Source organism: Podarcis raffonei, chromosome 6 (genome assembly GCF_027172205.1).
Source record: "Podarcis raffonei isolate rPodRaf1 chromosome 6, rPodRaf1.pri, whole genome shotgun sequence".
NCBI classification, from domain to species: domain Eukaryota; kingdom Metazoa; phylum Chordata; class Lepidosauria; order Squamata; family Lacertidae; genus Podarcis; species Podarcis raffonei.
In genome coordinates, this window is record NC_070607.1 from 37,203,038 (window position 1) to 37,224,819 (window position 21,782).

The following is a 21,782-nucleotide window of genomic DNA, read 5'->3' on the forward strand; positions in this document are numbered from 1 at the left end:
TATTATTAAAGCCTGACTTTTAGCATAACGGATGCAGCTACGAACTGTACTTAAAAAACTACACCCTTCCAACTATCTGCCCCGAGGACCTGTAGAAGTATTTTAACATTTCAAAGAACTGCACACTGACAGAATTCAAGAATACTTTTATGATCCTCATGTACTGTAGAGAAACAAATGGTATATGAAACTGTCAGCATTTGGTATTTTTCATTCAACAAATAAATTTAACTGAAAAGAAGCATTGTCAATTGCAAAATAGACTTTCATGAGTCGGTAGCCTGACACACAAACTTTTAAAGCAAATGGATGATTGTGTAGGTGGGTGGGGGTAAAGAGACTCAAGTCAATTTAACACAAAAAAAAACTTAATTATGGACTTTGTAACTGTTAGTCACTTAGCAAATATATTTTCAGAAACAAAGTGAGAATGCATCCTTTAATATAGTCTTGAATTCTAATACTTTTTAACAATTATGAACAAGTTAAAAAAATAATTACAATAAATCTCTTAACTTTTTCCCCACTTCTGAGGAAAAATGACACATTCATGATCTTACATCCAGAAAGAATTAATCCAAAAGTCTTTATTGCACCAACCTGAAGAGTCTTCAAGACAGAGGTAAAAACTGCATTAAAATTGTGAATGTTCATGAAAAGCTCTTTACAATCAGAGCCTCATAACTTAGAAGACACACCTCTGTGCACCGTCCTGCAGCTTCAACCACCTAATATAGTCAAATTTCAGGGGCCAACTCTGTGGGAGGTAAAAACTGCCAGAGATAAAAATAAGGTGTTTACATCAGTTGGCTCCCCTTCGTTTTGGTTTTTTTGGAAGTGGTGGCAAAGAATTATTTAATTTATTAGGTTTATACACCAGCCTTCCTCATAGGATCTCAGGGTGGCTGACAGAATACAGGATAAAAACAAGTAAATAATTAAAAACAAAACAGTAAAACAGTAGCTTTTGGCTTGGCTGGTTAGTATATTCTGGTGTTTCTGGTGCTGTTAAATCTGTTTTCTGTATTATTTAAGTTTTGTTTTAAATTATTAACTTGACACACCTTAAACCTTGGTATATCAGCTAATAAATTATTTCCATAATACTTGTTTGGTTATATTCAGCACAAAAGACATCAATTTAAAGTATCCTATCATTGGATGTGAACAGTAATAGAAGCATGATTGAAGACTCATATATAAACATATATAGAAATCAAACATTTTCATACTAAGAAATCATGATGACAATATTAAAATACTAATTGTTTCTATTTAACATCCAGGGAGCCAGATGTTCAAATTCATTTTTTTACCAGCAGGCTTTCCTGCTTACATTCTTATGACAGGAAGAGGAGACTGTTGCGGGGACATGATCTGGTATTTCTGCTGTTTCATAATTCTTAAGCATTGTGCAATAACCTGCCAAAAGAAACACACAACAAATAGAACAACAAAAATTAATGTATTTGGAACATTCTAAAGTGCTTCACAAGACTGACAATTACTGTAGAAGCTGAATAAAACGTATCAGAAGGTCACTCTAAGGATAAAGGGGAAGATACTAAAAGCAATTATCATGAAAAAATATGTAAAGCAGAAACTGTAGGAAAGGCAAGCAAAGGAATATAGGAGGAAGCAGATAAACAAGCAGTGAATGTGTTGTGTCAATTTATTGTTGCAGTAAATTAAGAGAAAAAACATCATCTACCCATTATTTCAGAGAGAATTACATCCCTAAAGTATGCTACCAATAACTGTTCTGTTTCAATTATGTCTAGGGTCACGGGTGGCGCTGTGGGTTAAACCACAGAGCCCAGGACTTGCCGATCAGAAGGTCGGCAGTTCGAATCCCCGCAACGAGGTGAGCTCCCGTTGCTCACTCCCTGCTCCTGCCAACCTAGCAGTTCGAAAGTACATCAAAGCGCAAGTAGATAAATAGGTACTGCTCCGGCGGGAAGGTAAATGGCGTTTCCGTGCGCTGCTCTGGTTCACCAGAAGCGGCTTAGTCATGCTGGCCACATGACCCGGAAGCTGTACGCCGGCTCCCTCGGCCAATAAAACGAGATGAGCACCGCAACCCCAGAGTCGGTCATGACTGGACCTAATGGCCAGGGGTCCCTTTACCTTTACCTTCAATTATGTCTGCCCTACCAACTCCCTTACTAATCACTAGGGCTGTCTAAAGCGCCCTTACCCTTGAACTGCCCTGTGGCTCTAATCTAAAAGGCCTCCATCAGGCCAACCTGCTCCACAACTGGTCCAAAATAATTCAGAAGTCACACTAATATTCAATTAGTTTTTGTTTTTTGTTTTTAAAAAGGGGTTTTTAACGGGGGGGGGTATTTTTAACAAACAAATAAACAAACAAGCATACAGCCAGGGGGAAGGCAGGGGAAGGAAATGTGCCTTCTTCCCCTCCCCTCCATATACTATTTTAACAGGAAAAACCAGAAACCAGTATTTTTTAACAGGCTTGGGAAGGAAGAGATATTGAACATCTTATAGAGACATACACTTAGAGAAAGAAGCTTACCTTCCTTGAACTCTGCGGTAGGATTACACCATCATCCCAGAGTCTGGCAGAAGAGTAGAATGCACTGCTTTCTTCCTCTAGTCTTAAAAGACAAAAGAAAAATTTCAATTTTCAACTGCATTTGTAAAGATATATTGTACTTTGGGGAATACTAAGACAATATAGCACATTTTTAATACCCCCAAACTGAAGAGCCAACGGTCTGCTTCAAAAGTAAAATAATCGCTAGTATAGAAAACAAGTAACTCCAAAAATTTATAATTCTTTTAGCTATTAAAAAAATTAGAAGCAGCACCCTGAAATCCAAAGAGAAACATCAATACCATTAATTTAATCATAACACTGAGGTTTTTGTTGAATGCACCTACTTTTCCTTTAATAGTTTTAAGTCTACTTCTGCTCCTTGTCGATCAGCATCCCAAATAAATGAGAGCGTGTGGCAATGTCTTGAATCCACAAGGCCTATTCTTGCATTGGGCCAGAGGAACAGGAAGTTTGGATCAAATGATCTTCCACACTAAATACAGACAACACAAGACCAGAGAAATTCAGAAATGAAAACTCACCATTTAAGCCAGCTTGAACAAAGCATTGACTCAAGGGAAACATATTAAGAAGGCATTAAAGAACTGTGAAATATAGTGTCCATCTAATTTAAAACACCAATTTCTGGTTTCAGTACAGTCTGATCCTTTGGTGCCATGTCTACTTGTGTCAACAATAATTCTGTATTTTCCTCACTACGTGCTAGAGATTCTTAGTTATATCAAGTTTCAAGTGTGGCATTCAACTACCATGTCTTGTAAGCACAAGGATTTATGCTTACACATAAATCCATTTCTTCCCACGACCACAACCTTCCCTTCAGAGGGTTTGGGGGAACACCTAGAACAGATCTGTCCCAACCCAGTGACCGCATGATGAAATCTACTCCTTGGGTAAGTAACAATCCAAGTATTGGAGGGGATGCAGGGTCAGGAGGGAGAAGAACATCTGCCCCATTGTGCAAGGAGAAATCTTTGCACTGATGGAACAAGAGACTTAGCACCATGTTGAATTTTACCCTAAGAAACTAGCTAGGACAGGAGCTGTGTACATGGGGCATGTGGGTGAGGAAAGAGAAGCTGATCCTACGTTCAACAACCTACCATAGCATAGCTTTCATTTCCATAGCAGCCACCAATCACAAGGGTTATCTTGGGAACAGCAGCACAAGCAACTGCAGCCATCATGGATGCTTGTGCTTTCAGCCTATTAGTGTGATCCTCTGCCTGAATTAAAATGAAAGAATGGTGAGAGTTATTTCTTTTACTTTTTACATGCAGATGTTCCCTTTATTCCTGGTCTCAACATGTACAGGATTTGCAAATCTTTTATACGAATATTTAAGTGACTAATTTGCCTACCAACAGTAAAAGGGGGGAAAAGAAGATGGTAGTAATTCAGCACTAGAAATTCATTGTTCTAATCTGTTCCTCTTCAAAACAAGACCAAAGCTCTCTATCTATGAACATGCAGACTAAAAGGAAACAGGAGTTTCAAAAACTGCCAGTCCATCATTTTCCAGGCACAAAAACAAAGTATACTACTTGGAAATACTGAGCTCTGTAGGGAACATTATTTTTCATTGTATATGGTGAAATCTGCTAGTTCTGATTTTTTTCACATAGCAAGAATTTAGTTAATTGTAATCATTACTACTGAATTTCCAACAAAGAAGCTTGCATTATAAGGAAATTACAGTTTCTAGGTATACAACAGCACTTCTTATGCAGTGTTCAGATGTTAACTTGTTGGGCTCCTAATTTGGCTGACAAGCTACCTTAAAAAAAAGGTAAAGGACCCCTGACAGTTAAGTCCAGTCGCGAATGACTCCGGGGTTGCAGTGCGCATTTCACTTTACTGGCTGAGGGAGCCGACGTTGTCCGCAGACAGTTTTTCAGGTCATGTGGCCAGCATGACTAAGCCACTTCTGGCGAAACCAGAGCAGTGCATGGAAACGCCATTTACCTTCCTGCTGGAGCGGTACCTATTTATCTACTTGGACTTTTGACGTGCTTTTGAACTCCTATGTTGGCAGGAGCAGGGACTGAGCAACAGGAGCTCACCCCATTGCGGAGATTCGAACCGCCAAACTTCTGATCAGCAAGCCCTAGGCTCAGTGGTTTAGACCACAGCACCACCCGTGTCCCACAAGCTACCTTAAACCTGGGAAATACCAAGTGGAGAGATTTCCCCTCAATCATTTTTCAAACTTTTTACATTCAGAGAACCCGTTCCCTGTTGGATGCAGAGGAATTTGTTATTGCAGGGAAGAACCGAAGTGAGCAAACTTTTCCAGTGAAAAAACTTTTTTCCATTTGAAACTGAAAGCGTGATACCCTAATTCAGAGCCATTTTGACTGTGCTCTGTACTAGCTGCTTTACCTGTGTGAGACTGGTTGGCTCTGCTGCACATGGAGCTGTATTCAGGAGAAAAAGGATTGGAATGTTTCGTTGGCTACAAAGCTGTATGAAGTGGGAACCCTTCAGAGAAGCTTCATGAGTCAGCTCACCGTTGTTAGCCACTATTCCAACTAGCTGTCTAACAAAAACATAAAACACTTTTTATAGTACAAGGGTAGTAGAAACATTGAAATCAACACAGTAAGTACCCTCCATGTGTTTAGTACTATAACTTTATAATATCACCTTAAATAGGCAACAAATGATTTGCATTACTTTTGCTTCAAAACTCCCAAGATACTTAGAAATGTTTACAATAAATAATCTGCTGCTACAAGTCATTTAAAAGAATATGGTTTGGGTGAAGTGCAGGCATGGAAAATTACTTATCTAAATTCTTGTCTAAATTCCCTTACTCTCAAAAGCGGGAATGTTTGTGCAAGAGATCTGTCATAAATTATTAGGAGGGATCTAGGGAGCCCCTTATGCGAGGGGAAGGCATGTTCACTATTGGCCATGATGGCTGGGATTGATGGCAGTTGTAGCCCACACAAGATTGTAGGCTAGCTTAGAATGTATGGACAAACATGGTTCCAATGCCGAAGTATGAAGCAACAATCTAATGGGTTACTTATTATGTACTGGTTATGGACATTCAAGGCTGAAAAAGTTCAAATTAATCATGCAAATTTGTACTTTTAGTGACAAAAGCATACATTTTCATAAACAGATGATCCTGCATAAGTAGTTAATATGGAACTTATTGTTAATGTTCTCAAGTCTGCTTACAGCAGGAAGCAAAATACAGTTCATATTCTCTGTGGCGTAATTTTCCATTATGATGAAAAGACAAACCATCTCAACTATCATATTTTCATCTCAGAGGAAATCAATGAGTTTGAGTCTGCAGCATGCTTTATTAATCCTAGCAAAATAATTCACTTTCTAGAGCTACTTAGAGACAAGCTTAACATTAATGGAAAAGGTTAGGCCACAAGAGGCTTCTCTTTCACTTACAAAACGGACTTTAAATATTTATTTCAGCTTTTTAAAGTTTTGAGTGATCTTAGAGTCAGTGAAAGCAGTCTTATTATCAGCCCTAGAGAATAAGGCCTGCTTAACCATTCAACTGACAACCCAGAAGGTGGCAGTTCATCAGGCTCTTTCAGGCTGCACCACAAGCACTTACTAGCTTCTGGATCCTAGACTTGACTTAAGCAGCTATGTGCAAAAATGGATTTTCTGCACAAGAAGCCATTACTTCAAAATATTAAATACAGTGTAGCACTTGCCCAAGGAAGGCTAACAGGATGGCATTGAGTTCTCACTGGACAGAGAAGGAGCATGGATAAGAACAATGGTCTGCTGCACGGAGAGCTGCACATTGGGGGAAAGCCTGTTCAACGTACTGACATTTTGTTTTGAAGACGTTGTATATGTTGCAATGCCAGAGAGTACACTGCCTATAACTAATTTTAAGGAGGACTCACAAAATTGCTAAACAAAGTTATGGAGGGACTTGGGTAGACTTGCCAGTGCTTCCCCTTCATCAAATAGTTTGAAATGTTTTATGTAACTATTCCCACTGGATACACAAACCATAGCACCTTAAAATTTTGATTTTTTAAAACGGACAAATGGTGAAAGGAGGCTTTTGCTGCTGGACTCTAGTTAGCAGGTGCCCAGCACACACATGCACATACAGTGGTACCTCTAGATGCGAACGGAATCCATCCCGGAGCCCCGTTCGCATCTAGAAGCAAACGTAGCCCGCGTCTGCGCGTGCAAAGGTCACATTTCAGCGCTTCTGCGCATGCGCGTGACGTCATTTTGAGCATCTGTGCATGTGCAAGTAGCAAAACCCGGAAGTAACGTGCTCCATTACTTCCGGGTTGCCACAGAGCGCGACTCAAACGTGCTTATCCCGAAGCACATTCAACCCGAGGTATGACTGAATACGAGGTGTTAGTGAGTGGTGATGATAGCTGAGAACTCACATTTCTCTAGCAACAGCAAATTGATGTTTGTTGGGAATGCAAGTTCCCCACACATCAAAGTTCTACATGAGAGAAGGATTAGATCTCATGCAAGAATGCGATTGTAAATTATTTGTGCAAGACAACTATTCTGGAAAGATCCTAGAAAAAACTCATCAACTAGATTATATTAAATTAGGTCTGATCAGTATCTTTTAGAGCTGATCATGGTCTTTCAGATGTTGGCATGTGTCTTGGCCCAAAGCTAGCCATTTCTATGTTTATTAAATAAATTGCTAATTTGCTTAATGTAATCAGGTCTTTGGCTGAACTTAATTGCTGGTGGTTTGTTAGTAGTGTAATACTGATAATTCTTCTGAGCTCTGAGATGCCAAAATAAAATTTCATCTGCATGCTTTTTAAGTTGAAATATGAAAATATTTAGCAGAGATAAATCTTAAAAAGAAGAATTACTAGCGGTAGAATCATATACATTCCACACAGAAGTAAGTCCCACTAAATTCAACAGGGCTTATTCACAGATGTGGGTATAGTACTGCAGTTGTAAATAATTCTATAAACACATACAATGAATTTTTTTTAAAAAAAACAGGTACAATTTACTATTAATCAGCAACGCTGATTGTCTAGTCAGGTGGCTAAGTACAGACTATATTAATTTAAAACCCCAAAATGTAAGCACTAAGCACTTGGAATACAATGAATCCAACAAAATTTAAATCCAGTTATACACCTTGGCTTCCAAAAAAAGAGTAACAATGTAAAAACAATTGCATAAGTGATCCAAACAACCTGGGAGCCATAATATAGTATGGCTACATTTCTATCTCTGTAACAAATCTAAGCTCAATTCTGCAATTTCAGGTGACTCTAACAGGGATCAAATTACCATTTGCTTGAACAACTAATCATTAAAAAGTGTTGCAATAATGTGGCCCGCTGGTTTAAACTTCTCCCTTACCCTTCTACGTAGGAAAATCCTGCTACTAAGGTAGTTCCATAATTAGCTTTGAATTCCTGGAACCTGCTGCCATCTATCATCCGACTCAGGATCTATAAAATATTGTCAAGAGAAATGAAAAATCAATAGTAGGTAGCTTGCTGGAAAAAAATTCATGTCTTCTGTCTCCAATTATGGCTCAATATTCAAAGATAATGGATGATGTCTGACTAAGTCATACTACGAGTAGACACACTGAAATTAAATCCAATGATTTCAATGAGTCGGCTTCAAGTATGATTGAGTCAGGTATACTACTCTGTTAGATCACAAAATTGTAAACTTTAACATTCAAAATTGTTTTACTTGTTTAGATACCGACCGTACATCCAAAGCTAAAATTTTATGATTTAAGTAGGTATTGGTAGAGCATAAGACTCTTAATCTCAGGGTCATAGGTTTGAGCACCACGTTGAGCAAAAGATCACTGCATTGCAGGGGGTTAGACTAGATGACCCTCATGGTCCCTTCCAACTCTACGATTCTATTATTCCAGTGGGTTCAACAGCTACAGCCTAATGGAGCTAGCCTGATCACAGTAATCCAGGCTGTAGTAACTTCCCAGGCTGACTACCATTACAGTAGTAGAGCTACCCTTAGAAGATGGTTCAGAGACTACAGCAAAATGTTGCAGTACGGAAACTGACAAATATGATAACTCAGGAGCATACAACACTGCTTACAATGCAGTTGCGTTGCCAGTCTATTTGTCCCTGAGCCCAGTTTATGCCCCGAGCTATTTATGGCTTTGTATGCCATCGTCAATATGGCATATAAAGTCATAAATAGCTTAGGACATGAATACCTGAAAAAACACCTCTCTCAATACTATCTTGACCATGACCTGAGATCTGCTGGGCAGGTCCTATTACTTGTTCTTACATCAAGAGAGATCCTGTTAACTGGCATCCAGAATAAGGTATTCTTGGCAGTAGCACCCTAGATCTGGAATGAAGTACACCCTGTGATCAGGCATCTCTATTAAGCTGGAGTAGGGAAAGAGTAGGACAGCCTTACTTCTAATAAAAACTAAGTAGAAGTAAATACTCAGACTAATAAGGCTTTTTGATTCATGAAGAATATGGTGAATACTTCTCACATCTCTTCCCGAGTTTTATGAGAAATAACAACCAACCACAAACCATGGCCTCGACTATGCACACATAAAAGAGTAGACCATTTGAAATATTCAAATTAACCCTTGATCTACCTTTTCAACAGCACCTCAACACAGTATCATCTCTGGAAGTACTTCTAAAAGCAAGCAGCAATCGACAACTTTCAGAGAAGTAGCTGTGTTTGTTGGCTGTAAACAACAAAAAGTCTTGCAAGCACCTTAAAGACTAACAAAGGTATTATAACGTAAGCTTTCATGAACTAAGATCCACTTCATCAAATGCATGAAGCATAATTAACAGTGCTGCCAACTGAGGATCGCACTTCATGCAATGAAGTGGATTCTCTCAAAAGCTTATCCAATAATAAATTTGTTAGTCCTTAAAGTGCTTACAGGATTTTTTGTTTTCACCAATTTACATAAATGATCCAGGAAAACTGAGCCACAGGATTTGTAGTTCAACCACTGTTAACTATACTGTCACACTGCTTATTTTTTAAGCCTACTAACGTCAATGGGATTTATATCAAGTAGCCTAACTTCAGATTGCAACAAACATTTTCCTTACCAATTTTATATGTAGAGTGTAGCTATAATCTTGTGGTGCAAGCCCCAGAAGCTCATCAGCACTGTACAAGGGACTGTCATACTCTACAGTTTCTTCTGTAGGTATTTCATAATTGAGTGTTGAAATAATATTTCTAACACATTCATATGCTTCTTTTTCTGAAGATGCAAAATGGTCAACACAGCCACTGACCCTGAGAAAAATAATTTACAAATATTTGGCAACAGATAAAATTCAAGGCAACAAACCTGATCAGAAAACATTACTACTAACAGTAAAATAAATGATTCCTTATATTTATCTTCTGTCTTTCAAGTGATTGGAAATAATAAACATTTGCCTCAGACAAGATAATTTCTTACAAAAAATATATTAAAGCTGGTGAGACTGTAATATCAATTTGCATTAACTGTACTGAAAGAGGAGTGCTATTAGTTTTCTTCATGAATTCTCATGTTTAGAGTAGCACAACGTGCTGTAGACAGAAACTATTGCTACTGCAGAATGCAGGTGCCAGGGCTGTGAATGGTGCCACATAACACTTGTTCTGCACAAACTGCACTTGTTCCCAATTCAAATTTCACTGGGTCCCAAGTACTTGAAGGAGCACATCTCTTTTTTTAAAAAAAATAATATTTATTACTTTTAAACCTTACAAAAAAGAAGAAAAAGAGAAGAAAAAAAGAGGGGGGGGAAACATCTCCCATTATTTGCTGGCCTCAGCAGCTTCTCACAATCCCTCTACCAAGCATAGGGCATGGGGCAGTGATGCAAATGAAGGTCTTCTTGGTTGCAGCACTCCATCTGTGGACCACCACTCCGCTCGGAGATAAGGTTGGCTTTCTTCTTCTTTTTTTTATAATATATTTATTAAGATTTTTTATAATATTACAATAAAAATAAAAAATAAAAAACAGAGTAACAAAAATACAGAATAAAGAAACTTTTTAAGAAAAAAAACACACACATAGATTTTCAGTTACTTATTTTCTTTTAACTTGTTTCCCGGACCTCCTCATACCTCCCTTTTTTGTATTCCACCCCAAATTGTTAGTTCAGCAAATCCTTACCTTTATATTATTACCTATTTATAATCCTTTTTTTCATATTCTCTTAAAGCATTACAGCTGGAAACCACTTAATTTCAATCCAACATCATTCTAACACTCATTCATTTTACAATATTTCTGTAGATACCGTATTTTTTGCACCATAACACTCACTTTTTTCCTCCTAGAAAGTAAGGGGAAATGTCTGTGCATGTTATGGAGCGAATGCCTGCGGGTGGCGGGGGGGGGGGATCTGCTGCAGTCGTGAGCAGAGGATCCATGGTTCCCCTTCCTTCCCTCCTCCGTGGTTACAAAGCATGGATCCACATGGATTCTCAGGATTTTTGCATTGGGCTACTCCAAACTCACTGTCAGATCACATGTCTGTGGCCACAGCATGAACCACAAAAATCATATATCCACTATTTCGTTTAGAATATTTTTTTTCTTGTTTTCCTCCTCTAAAAACTACGTGCGTGTTATGGTCTGGTGCGTGTTATAGAGCGAAAAATACGGTAATCTTTAAATTTCTTCCAATCTTCTTCCACCGACTCTTCTCCCTGGTCTCGGATTCTGCCGGTCATTTCTGCCAATCCCATATAGTCCATCACCTTCATCTGCCATTCTTCCAAAGTGGGTAGTTCTTGTGTCTTCCAATACTTTGCAATAAGTATTCTTGCTGCTGTTGCAGCATACATAAAAAACGTTCTATCCTTCTTTGGCACCAATTGGCCGACAATGCCCAGAAGAAAGGCCTCTGGTTTCTTCAGAAAGGTATATTTAAATACCTTTTTCATTTCATTGTAGATCATTTCCCAGAAAGCCTTGATTCTTGGGCACGTCCACCAAAGGTGAAAGAATGTACCTTCAGTTTCTTTGCATTTCCAACATTTATTGTCGGGCAAATGATATATTTTTGCAAGCTTGACTGGGGTCATGTACCACCTGTATATCATTTTCATAATATTCTCTCTTAAGGCATTGCATGCCGTGAATTTCATACCTGTGGTCCACAACTGTTCCCAGTCAGCAAACATAATGTTATGTCCAACATCTTGTGCCCATTTAATCATAGCAGATTTCACCGTTTCATCCTGAGTATTCCATTTCAACAGCAAGTTATACATCTTTGACAAAATCTTAGTTTTGGGTTCTAACAGTTCTGTTTCTAATTTTGATTTTTCCACCTGGAAGCCAATTTTCTTGTCCAAATTATATGCCTCCATTATCTGATAATAGTGTAGCCAATCTCGCACTTTGTTTTTTAGTTTCTCAAAGCTCTGCAGTTTTAGTCTATCTCCCTCCTGTTCCAAAATTTCCCAATATTTCGGCCATTTGGCCTCCATATTGAGCTTTTTCTGAGCCTTCACTTCCATTGGTGACAACCACCTTGGGGTTTTATTTTCCAATAAATCTTTGTATCTTATCCAAACATTGAACAATGCTTTCCTGACAATATGGTTTTTGAATGCTTTATGTGCTTTAACCTTGTCATACCACAAATATGCATGCCAACCAAAAACGTTGTTAAAACCTTCTAAGTCCAAAATGTCTGTGTTCTCAAGAAGCAGCCAGTCTTTCAGCCAGCAGAATGCTGCTGATTCATAGTAAAGTTTAAAGTCTGGCAGGGCAAATCCGCCTCTTTCCTTTGCATCAGTTAATATCTTAAATTTTATTCTGGGCTTCTTGCCCTGCCAGACAAATCTAGAAATATCTTTCTGCCACTTCTTGAAACAATCCATTTTGTCCACAATCTGCAATGTTTGAAACAAAAACAACATTCTAGGCAAAATATTCATCTTTATAGCTGCAATTCGACCCAACAAGGAAAGCTTCAAATTTGACCAAATTTCTAAATCTTTTTTCACTTCCGTCCAACATTTTTCATAATTATCTTTAAATAAGTTCCCATTTTTTGCTGTCATATTAATCCCCAAATATTTCACTTTCTTGACCACGGTTAAACCTGTCTCATTCTGAAACCTCTCTCTTTCAATCAGTGTTAATTTTTTCTCTAAAACCTTAGTTCTTGACTTGTTCAGTTTAAATCCTGCCACTTGACCAAATTCTTGAATTAGTTCTAAAAGGTTGGCTTTCTTCTTGAGATTATAGTGTGGTGCGAAAGCACACCTTTCCAATCAGGCCTATAGTGCAGTGATGCTGTCTGGTTTTTGTGTTCTGATTCTTGCTGTGAAAATAACAATCAGTGGTACCAGGGCTTTTTTCCAGCCAGAACTCACAGAAACTCAGTCCCACGCTTCTCAGGTGGGCCCCACTGCCATTCTAAGAGAACAAAGGAGGTGTTCTTGGTGAGATCCAGCACTTCCTTTTTCTAGAAGTGGGTTGTACGGTTTGTTATTTGGTTTTGTTCCTCCCTCATTTTAATGTAAAACGTGCAGTACTTGTGCAAGGTACTGAAAGAACAGGATATAAACAAACAAATGTTGTATGTTGAGGGGTGATTTTCGACCCAGAAATAGATATGGGCCAACTAAGTGCAAATAATGCAGCACTTTTTTGTTTCTGGATGCTTCTGACATTTGCAGGCATTTTTTAAAAATGAGATCATTATACCTAGAAAAACTAGGACTAAAGGTATCATTCAATCAATATTAAGAGCTCAGGAACAAATATTATACCTACTTAGCATGCAGGTTGGCTCCTCCCAGTGCCTCGGGGTGAATATCTTCTCCTGTGGCAGCTTTAACTAAAGGGGGCCCAGCGAGAAACATTGTGCCAATTTTATCTACAATAGCTGTTTCCTCTGCCATGGTAGGAACATAAGCACCTCCTGCAGTACAAGAACCACACACAACTGCCACCTAGAGGACACACCAAGATAGCTGGGTAAGAAAAAAAAGAACAAAGATGAGGAAATATTTAATTTTATGTTGTAAATTTCCAGGAAAAGTTATCAAGCATATGATTATATTGAGAAATTCAACAGGAAAAAGGAGTCAGGAGTTTTATTTCAGAGAGCAGTATCAAATATCTCAGACTTAATTTTATATTGTACAGCAATAATATATAATCCTTACTTAAGCAAGGAAAGAATGTGCAGGCCATACCTCAGATACAAAATCTGTATTATGATTTGTGACAGCTTGTCAGGGTTGGGGGTTTTTACAGCAAGTTCTCTCCACACCTACATTTTTTGAGGTGGGCAGAACCTGCTCAAGTGTTATCACAAGTGAGAAGAGGTAGCAGTATCATGTCTGTGTGACATGTTGCAAAGGGAAGGGTAACCACTCAGATTATTCAGGGACCCACAGTGTTCATGATGTGAAGAGAATTTAGAAGGAATGTTTCAGAATGTGATCCACTGGATATCTTTCTCTAGTCTGTTGAATCAAATGAGATGAAAGTACTAACAGGTGTTTAATGCAAGAACTTAATGACTAACTATGGTTAGATATTTAAGATATGAATGTAATGGCCAATGATTATCTACCATAATGGTTTCTGATCATAGTGGGCTATTCCTTGTGCAACAAATGCAAAATTTAAACTGCTGGATGTCTCTTCCAAAACACTATGAACTGTTTTCCTCAGCAGTGTATTCTTTTACTTATTAACTATATACTACTTGGAAATGCATTTTTAATGCAGAGATTTCTTCCCAATATTATACCTGAGGGATTTTCAATGCAGACATCACAGCCTCATTGTAGAAAACTCGGCCTCCATGGAATTGGTCAGGAAACAACTCTGCCTAATAATACAGAGGCAGGAAATACAGTAAAAATTCAAAAGTTACAAAGCCTATGTTCTATGCAGTTGTTCTGCCTCTTTCTTTTTCAAATGTTGTTTTTAGCATACTGAAAGAATCATTATTTTTCTGAAAATCTGTATTTTCTTTTTTTGGGGTTCCCCCCCCAAAAAAACCCAAGTATATTCTGTGCAGTAATTTTATACATATCGGTAACTCATCTTTCTTTGACATGGTTAATTCATTGACAGTTCAATGACAAACTGGCTTTGACTTTGTTACCTTGACTATTTTTCGAGTATACAATATTTTTAGGACACAGACTTGAAAGCTAACGATAAAACAAGTCAAAGGGAATAATTTTAAGCAAATTAAATCAACCGGTTTCATAGAACATGTCTTTTACCTGAAGTGGCAAGAATGCTCCCCCACTGTCCACAAGGTAAACAGACGGAAGTCTATTTTTAATTGCTATTTCTTGAGCTCTCAGTTGTTTCTTCACTGAAATAGGATAAATGGTCCCTCCTTTCACAGTTGCATCATTTGCCATGAAGACACACCAGACTCCACAGATTTTTCCAATACCTGCAGCAATGACTATTGTCATTACATTTTACAAACAGTATGAATTATCCACTTTGGAATATTTTGTAACCGGATCATAAAGTAAGGCAATTAAGTACATAAATATGCTAGAGAGAGCTTTTGTAGCATATTAAAATGCCAATGGACTCAGAAAGAATGCAGCTCAACTTTCAGCTATCCTCTTTTACTTACAATGCTGCTAGAGTTTGAACATGTGTAGTGAATGAGAACAGTTGTGGAACTAAGCAGTGACTCAGCTGATAAGGTATCCTATGGTGACATTTTTCAATACATGCAGATAAAATTACTTGTTTATCAAAAGATCCTATAACAGAGATCGTCAAACTAAGGCCCGCGGGCCAGATACGGCTCACTGGGCTCCTTAATCCGGCCCGCAAACCTTCCAAACCCTGCCACCCACTCGGTCAGTCCCCGCGCTAATCAGGCGCAGTGCAGAGGCCTCGCCGTGCGGAGACTGATTTCTGCAATGCGGCACAGCTTCTGATTGGCGGCAGGAAGCTCCTGCAGCCAATCAGAAGCTGCGGACACCTCTGGGCGCCGCCCCTTCCTTCCCGCTAAAGTAGCCGAGTAGAAGGAAGCGGCCAAGCGGGAAGGAAGCGGCAGCAGTGCAGAGGCTGCCTCCGCCACCCAGGCCAGCGGAATCTGGGTACCGCCCCTTCCTTCCCGCTAAGGTGGCCAAGCGGGAGGAAGCAGCCGAGCAGGAAGGAAGCGGCAGTGGTGTGAAGGCTGCCTCCGCCGCCCAGGCCAGCGGCATGGGCTCTGTGCCCCGCCAAGACAGAGGACGCCGATGCTGCCGAAGACAAGGCAGCATCGGTGGCTGTGGCATGAGTGGCATAGGCGGGGGAGGCCTTTCGGGAGGGGGGGTGCTTTCAGGAAGCAGTGGGTCCGGCCCCCGACAAAGTCTGAGGGACAGTGGACCGGCCCCCTCCTGAAAAAGTTTGCTGACCCCTGTCCTATAAGCTCAGTGTAGAATCTCCTTATTGCTTTGTTTGTTGTCACAGAATTGATTCTTTCTGTCCTGAACAAATTAATTCTTTCAACCAGTTAAATAAAGGCTGCAATCCTAATTCCTCCCCACTGCTAAAAGAGGAGCCACCACTGCATTCCCAGCCTGGCTGCTCATGGTGGCTGCAATGGAAGCGGGGGAGGCAGGACAACTGGGCCTGATCCCTGGGCCAGCTCAAGGTCTGGATTCCCAACCCCTGTATTTTGAAGTCTTCTGTTGGGCTCTGAAAGTGTGAATACTACCAGCAAGCCTTCTATCTACTTGAATGTCTGGCAACCAGTTAACTGAGCTGAAGGGTGTCTCTGCTCAATTCAACCCCACATCTGATATAAGGTTGGGTATGGATTGCACTGATCAGTTAAAGTCAGATGATAATCTATCAAATGTACATACAGTATTATCAATATTTCAGCTTGAGATATTAGATTTAAAGGCCAGCTTTAATACTTTTTTCATTCCTGCTCCACAGACAAGAATCCAAAACATCCTCAGAACAAATGTTTTCTAAATCACAGCCTGACCAATTCATTGACTGAGGCTTAAGTTGATTAATTTATCAATTTAACTCATTAAACCTTGTGTCCATGCTGCAAAAGAATGGAGGCTAATTTTACGCATCCCAGATAGATGACACCATAATATGTACTACACACGTAACCACAACGGGAAAACACAAATGAACAGCTTTCCTACCAACTTCAAGGCCACTACTTAAATTCTAAGTATTGTTTTCACATAAGCCCTTCATCAGTCTCTCAACTGTGTAGCTTAGTGAGGACTGGTTTCCACTGCTGACATCATGTGTCACTGCTGCACTGGATCAAGGGGCAGGTAGGCAAAAGAGCTGGCAAGAGGCTAAATGCAGATATGAGGATGCCATTTTGTCTTTTACAAAGCACCTAAGTTTCTACTTTAATTTAGTTAACAGATATAATGTGCCCCTCAGAAATCTTTCGTTACTATATGCAGAAAAAAAGCATTACATTTAAGCATGAAAGAAAAACTATGAGTGTGACTCTTGCCTTGTAAGGTGGATACCATAAACAGATTTACAAGTCTACTGTACGTTAATACCCACCTAGGAAAGCCTTATCTGATGTGTGCCAAACCAAACCTGATCCCAAACATTTGCTTCCGGTTGTCGAAAAGGTAGCTTAAAGGCACTCTAATGTCTCCCTCTCATTCTGTCTTCACTATTGCATCTTCCAACAGGCATAGCACAGATGGAATAGATTTTGTTATTTATTAACAGCGGCAGGCCACACTATCAATTGGCATGAACTGATTAAGTGCATGCAGATTTACTATACTGCGATTTACCTTTTAAAAAATCCCTTACGCAAAACCTACCAGTGAGACATCCTGCTGCAGGAACATCACCATAAGGCATATCAAGGCCTGCAAAAGGGGAGAGCTCAAGGAAACTTTCATCATCAAGAAGCATCTTTAAGCGTTCACGAACAAGCAACTTTTTGTTCTTCTGAGTGTGGCGCAATATTGCATCTTTTCCTCCTCCTTTACTGACCTTCACAAGCAACTCTGAATACCTGATATCAAAATGAAAAGCTCAATGGAACTGAAAACCAACTTCTGTTGCTAAAGGCAAAAGTACCTTAAGAACAAGTTAATCCAACACACATATTAACAACACTGCCATCATACTTGTGGGGAAATAGTGTGACTGTACTATTCAAAATTCAGCAACAAAGAAAAAAATATGAATTTAAACTGGACACATACATGTGTTCACTTGTCAAATTAGGGGAAACCTTATATGAAATAGACATAACCTTGATCCTATAAAAACATGAAAACATTTGCTTCATGGAACTGTGACTAGAGATTTAAGTACAGACTTAAAATATAGCAGCTCCTTCAAGACTATATTTCTTAAGAAATTAAAAGAGCAAATAGAATTTTGTCCTTACCTAGAACCAGTCTCATACTCAAAAGTAAAAGTGCTCGGCTGATTTTACTGTAAATTCCCAAACAGACCTATGACCAACCACAAAGCTAGGACAGCCTATGATTCAAAAATTAACTGTATAATTTGATATTTGGATTCTGGCTTTCTCAAGAGATAAAATGGAAACAGTTAAACTAAAATAACTAATGAAAAGTACTCATTTTCATGAGTTTTCTTTCAGCTTGCACTACTAGTTTTGAATAAAGCCCTTTGGGCTGCTGCCATTTTTTTCTTCAGGGCCAATACATACAAGTAGTGAGTCACTTTCCTCTCTTTATCTGTGAATCATGATTAATTGAAAACTCTTAGGAAGATATGACTCATATATATCTTTGCATTCAAAATGAAATGAGGGACAGGTTTTATGACATTTTCAAAAATTTGTAAAGCATATAACACAGATAACATTTATGGTATCAACTTGCTAGATGCCTTTTTAAATGAGCCAACATTACTCCAAAAGTGCTAAAGCATCTACACATATGCAGGTATGGATATAAGTTGAGAAATCATTCTAAACCTTTCAGGAGGCAGGAGAAATAACTTGTAACAGTTTTCAAGTTTATAGATAATTGAATTCAGCAAACCGATTAAGGAGAAAACTGAAGCCATGAGAATTATTTTGGATCCTGGCCTAAGGTAAGGCTAGTTTGCAAGAACCTAAAAATGCATACCTTACTCAAAACTGTAAAACTGTTGAATCAAGGGACTAATGCTGTAGAAATATTTTTTTAAGAAATTAGTTACCTTTGAATGCAGATCTCACTGTTTCTTGCATTGCCTTCAACTACGTGTCTATACAGGGAAGGGATGCTTCCATCTAATACTGGAAAGTTTTTTGTATGGTTATGTTTATTGTTTATTTTGAAGCTCATAGAGGAGGAATGTAGCATGTTATGTGGAACCACACTGGTGCATTTTGTTCCATCCTTGCCTCTCCGGAGGCTCCATATTTGCTGTCTGCCTATGCCAACTTCCTGACATATGCTCTTGGAAGTTTGGAATAATGAAGAGCAGGAAGTAGATGAGGGGTGTCGTGAATACCTGGAGAGCATGGTGAGAGCGATCCACATGATCCTAGAATCATAAATAACATATTACTTATTTTTTAAATGCATATCCCATATCATCCCTGAATTCATACAAAAATAAACCAATAGCCCTCCCAAGATAAAATAATGTGGCATACGACTAGAACATTTCAGTTAATTTTATAATAAATGATTTTAGAGTGTTGTTTGTGTTGTACTTTTGTACTGTTTTATTATTGTTAGCCGCCCTGAGCCCGGCTTCGGCTGGGGAGGGCGGGATATAAATAAAATTTATTATTATTATTATTATTATTATTATTATTATTATTTTCAATGCTGTATGGAAGCAAGTACACAAAAACTTTTCTTGAAGCAAAATCTCTGCTAGTTAATTTCATTTCACTTCAACAGTTAAAGAATTTAACTGAAAGGAAGGACAATTCTAGGGTCCACCTTTATACCTTACACCAGGCATGTCCAAAGTCCATTTCGGGGGCCTAACTTTGGTCGGCCCCCACAGCCCTTCACTTCATCAAATCTGGCCCTCTTTGAAAAAAGTTTGGACACCACGGCCGCTAGTTGGGATGCTATACTCTACCAGCAGCAAAATCAATAGCACAGTAAAAGCACTAGAAAAAAAGCTCTTGCCAACCACCAATTACATATTCCCGATGATACATTTTCAGTGCAAAAAGAGATCAATCATGCTGTGGTAACAGCATTAATACCATGATGATGTGATTGAACCCATTCCACACATAATACATGAGCATTGTGCCAGGAAATCTCACAGCACCCCATCCAAAATAGCTAATTCCAAAGCTCAGCGGTTAGGAGACTCCAGTGCTTCCCTGAGGCTGGTATTTGAATCTTCTGACTGCCAAAACCCAGGCATTAGCAAAAAATTCCCTATGCCAAGGAAGGGACCAGGGTCACAAAAAAAGGAATGCCATTTCAGTTATAACAGTGCAACAACACAATAACTAGGAGGAAGCCACCATGCAGAATGTAGGAGAAATTAAGATGTGGTGTATCTGGGAGTTAGTACTGCACCTTTACTCTCAGGTTAAGTGGGCGTAGGTTTGTAGCCTGTCAGCTAAATTAAGCCATTAACAGGTCAACTTTATTTTGTAAAGTGATGGGCTGAAATTAAACCTCAATCAACTATAAAAAAATACGGAATTATTTGCAGCAAGACAAACCCTGGGAGTCCATTTAGGGTGCACCAGCAGCCTTCTCCAACAGAGAGCACTCCAGATGTTTGGGGCTACAATTCCCATCTTCCCTGATCATTGGCTAAACGCTGGCTTAGGCTGATGGGAGTTGTACTACCCCTGAAGAACAGGATAGGCAAGGCTGCTATTCCTTCTGTACCTGCTTCATCTCTTTGCTTCTAAAATGGTGGTTGTATTCTGAACTGCACTGATGCAGACTTAGGAATATATGCAACTCATGGAAACTTATTTGTTCTAGCTGCATTACACTGAGCTTGAATGCTTTCTTGTCTCAGCGCGCGTTCAACTAGCCCTTGGCCAAAACTGATCTGACTGTCGCTTGCTTTTACTGCACTGACTACATTTCATTTCACCTAATGGAGAGGATGGACGAATTTTTTTTAGCGCCTCGACTATTGCTGTCCGCCTCATGTTTGCTCCTTTTTGTTTTTTTGTTTTGACTGGCGGGTCTCGGTTGCTGAGCGAGCCCAGCAAGTAAGCGTGGTTGTTATGGCCCCAACCGAAAGCTCTTTCTTTCCCGAAGGCCCCGCGAAACACCTCAGAGCTCTGGCCCCAAGGGCGGCCCCGGAGTTTCGAGGGAAACAGCTGCACAGGCAAGTTCGCTGTAGGCGAAACCAAGGCCTTGTTTCCTTTTTTATCCGTCCCCTCCGTCTCTGGCGTTAACCCGACAACCAGACTGGGTTCGCCCACCGCCAGCTGCGTCACCCGACGACCGTTGTCTAACGGCCATTTTCTACCCGCCCCGCCCCCCGCTTCGGGACGCACCGAAGGAAAGTTCGAAGTTACCGTTTTCTTTCAACTCTTGGCTTTTCCCAGAAGTCCCCGGCCCCGCTTCTGTACGTAAAGCGTCCTCCGCGTCCAGGACGGGCTCCGCCCCCTCGGCGTCTCTCTCTGTCTCTCTCGTAAGGGCGGAAGCCAACGCCTGTCCCTTGGTAAGTGTGGGAGTGCGCATGCCCGTTTTCTTCACGCGCTTCCCCTTGCCCAGTTAACAGCACGTGCTGAGCGAGTCTCTCGCGGGCGCTTCCTCACGCCTGTTCCTCGAGTACAGCGAGCGGAGTGCAGAAGGAAAGCCATGCAGTCCAGCCTCCTGTTCGCACGGTGGCCAACTAGACACCTGTAGGGAATCCCGCAAGCGTCCTCTTCCCCACGCCCACCCACTGTGGTTTCCAACATCTGCCATTCAGAAGCATTGCTGCCTCCAATTTTGGACGCAGAGCACAGCCACCCTCTTTTGAAGCCGTCTAGATTGGTGGCCATCACCGCCTCCTGTGGGATCGAGTTCCATGGTTTAAATGAGTTACATGGTTTAAATGAGTTACATGGTTTAAATGAGGTGGTGCTGTGGGTTAAACCACAGAGCCTAGGGCTTGCCAATCAAAAGGTCAGCGGTTCAAATCCCTGTGATGGGGTGAGCTCCCGTTGCTTGGTCCCAGCTCCTGCCAACCTAGCAGTTTGAAAGTGTAGCCTTTTTAGCCTCGGGTGAGAAGAGCTTTGCACCCGGGACGGGGAAATGGGAG

At 40.0% G+C, this 21,782-nt stretch overlaps 1 protein-coding gene across 3 annotated transcripts; it reads right to left on the minus strand.

Moving 5' to 3' along the window:
- Window positions 1–129: 129 nt before the first annotated feature.
- Window positions 130–21,184, minus strand: LOC128415624 (methylcrotonoyl-CoA carboxylase beta chain, mitochondrial-like). Of its 3 annotated transcripts, none has more exons than XM_053392099.1 (13): window positions 21,052–21,184; window positions 18,747–19,076; window positions 17,384–17,580; window positions 14,828–15,006; window positions 14,344–14,424; window positions 13,356–13,534; window positions 9,664–9,856; window positions 7,940–8,031; window positions 4,964–5,120; window positions 3,685–3,807; window positions 2,905–3,053; window positions 2,537–2,618; window positions 130–1,422 (listed from the first exon to the last, which is right to left on the minus strand). In XM_053392099.1, exons 2-13 carry the CDS (start codon window positions 19,070–19,072, stop codon window positions 1,333–1,335), a joined length of 1,848 nt encoding a protein of 615 aa, XP_053248074.1. In that variant the 5' UTR covers window positions 19,073–19,076; window positions 21,052–21,184; the 3' UTR covers window positions 130–1,332. The 3 variants fall into 3 exon arrangements, with proteins under 3 accessions (XP_053248074.1, XP_053248075.1, XP_053248076.1); XM_053392100.1 differs by having other exon boundaries at window positions 21,031–21,184; XM_053392101.1 differs by lacking the exon at window positions 21,052–21,184 and adding an exon at window positions 20,619–20,995.
- Between the last annotated feature and the right edge of the window lie 598 nt (window positions 21,185–21,782).

Bases quoted from the DNA above. Each gene is read 5' to 3' on its own strand.
- LOC128415624 (XM_053392099.1), bottom strand. From the start codon at position 19,072: ATGTGGATCGCTCTCACCATGCTCTCCAGGTATTCACGACACCCCTCA. The intron at 17,581-18,746 runs GTAACTAATTTC...TTTTGATATCAG, and splicing joins AGTGAGATCTGCATTCAAAG to GTATTCAGAGTTGCTTGTGA. The intron at 8,032-9,663 runs GTAAGGAAAATG...AATATTTTATAG, and splicing joins ACACTCTACATATAAAATTG to ATCCTGAGTCGGATGATAGA.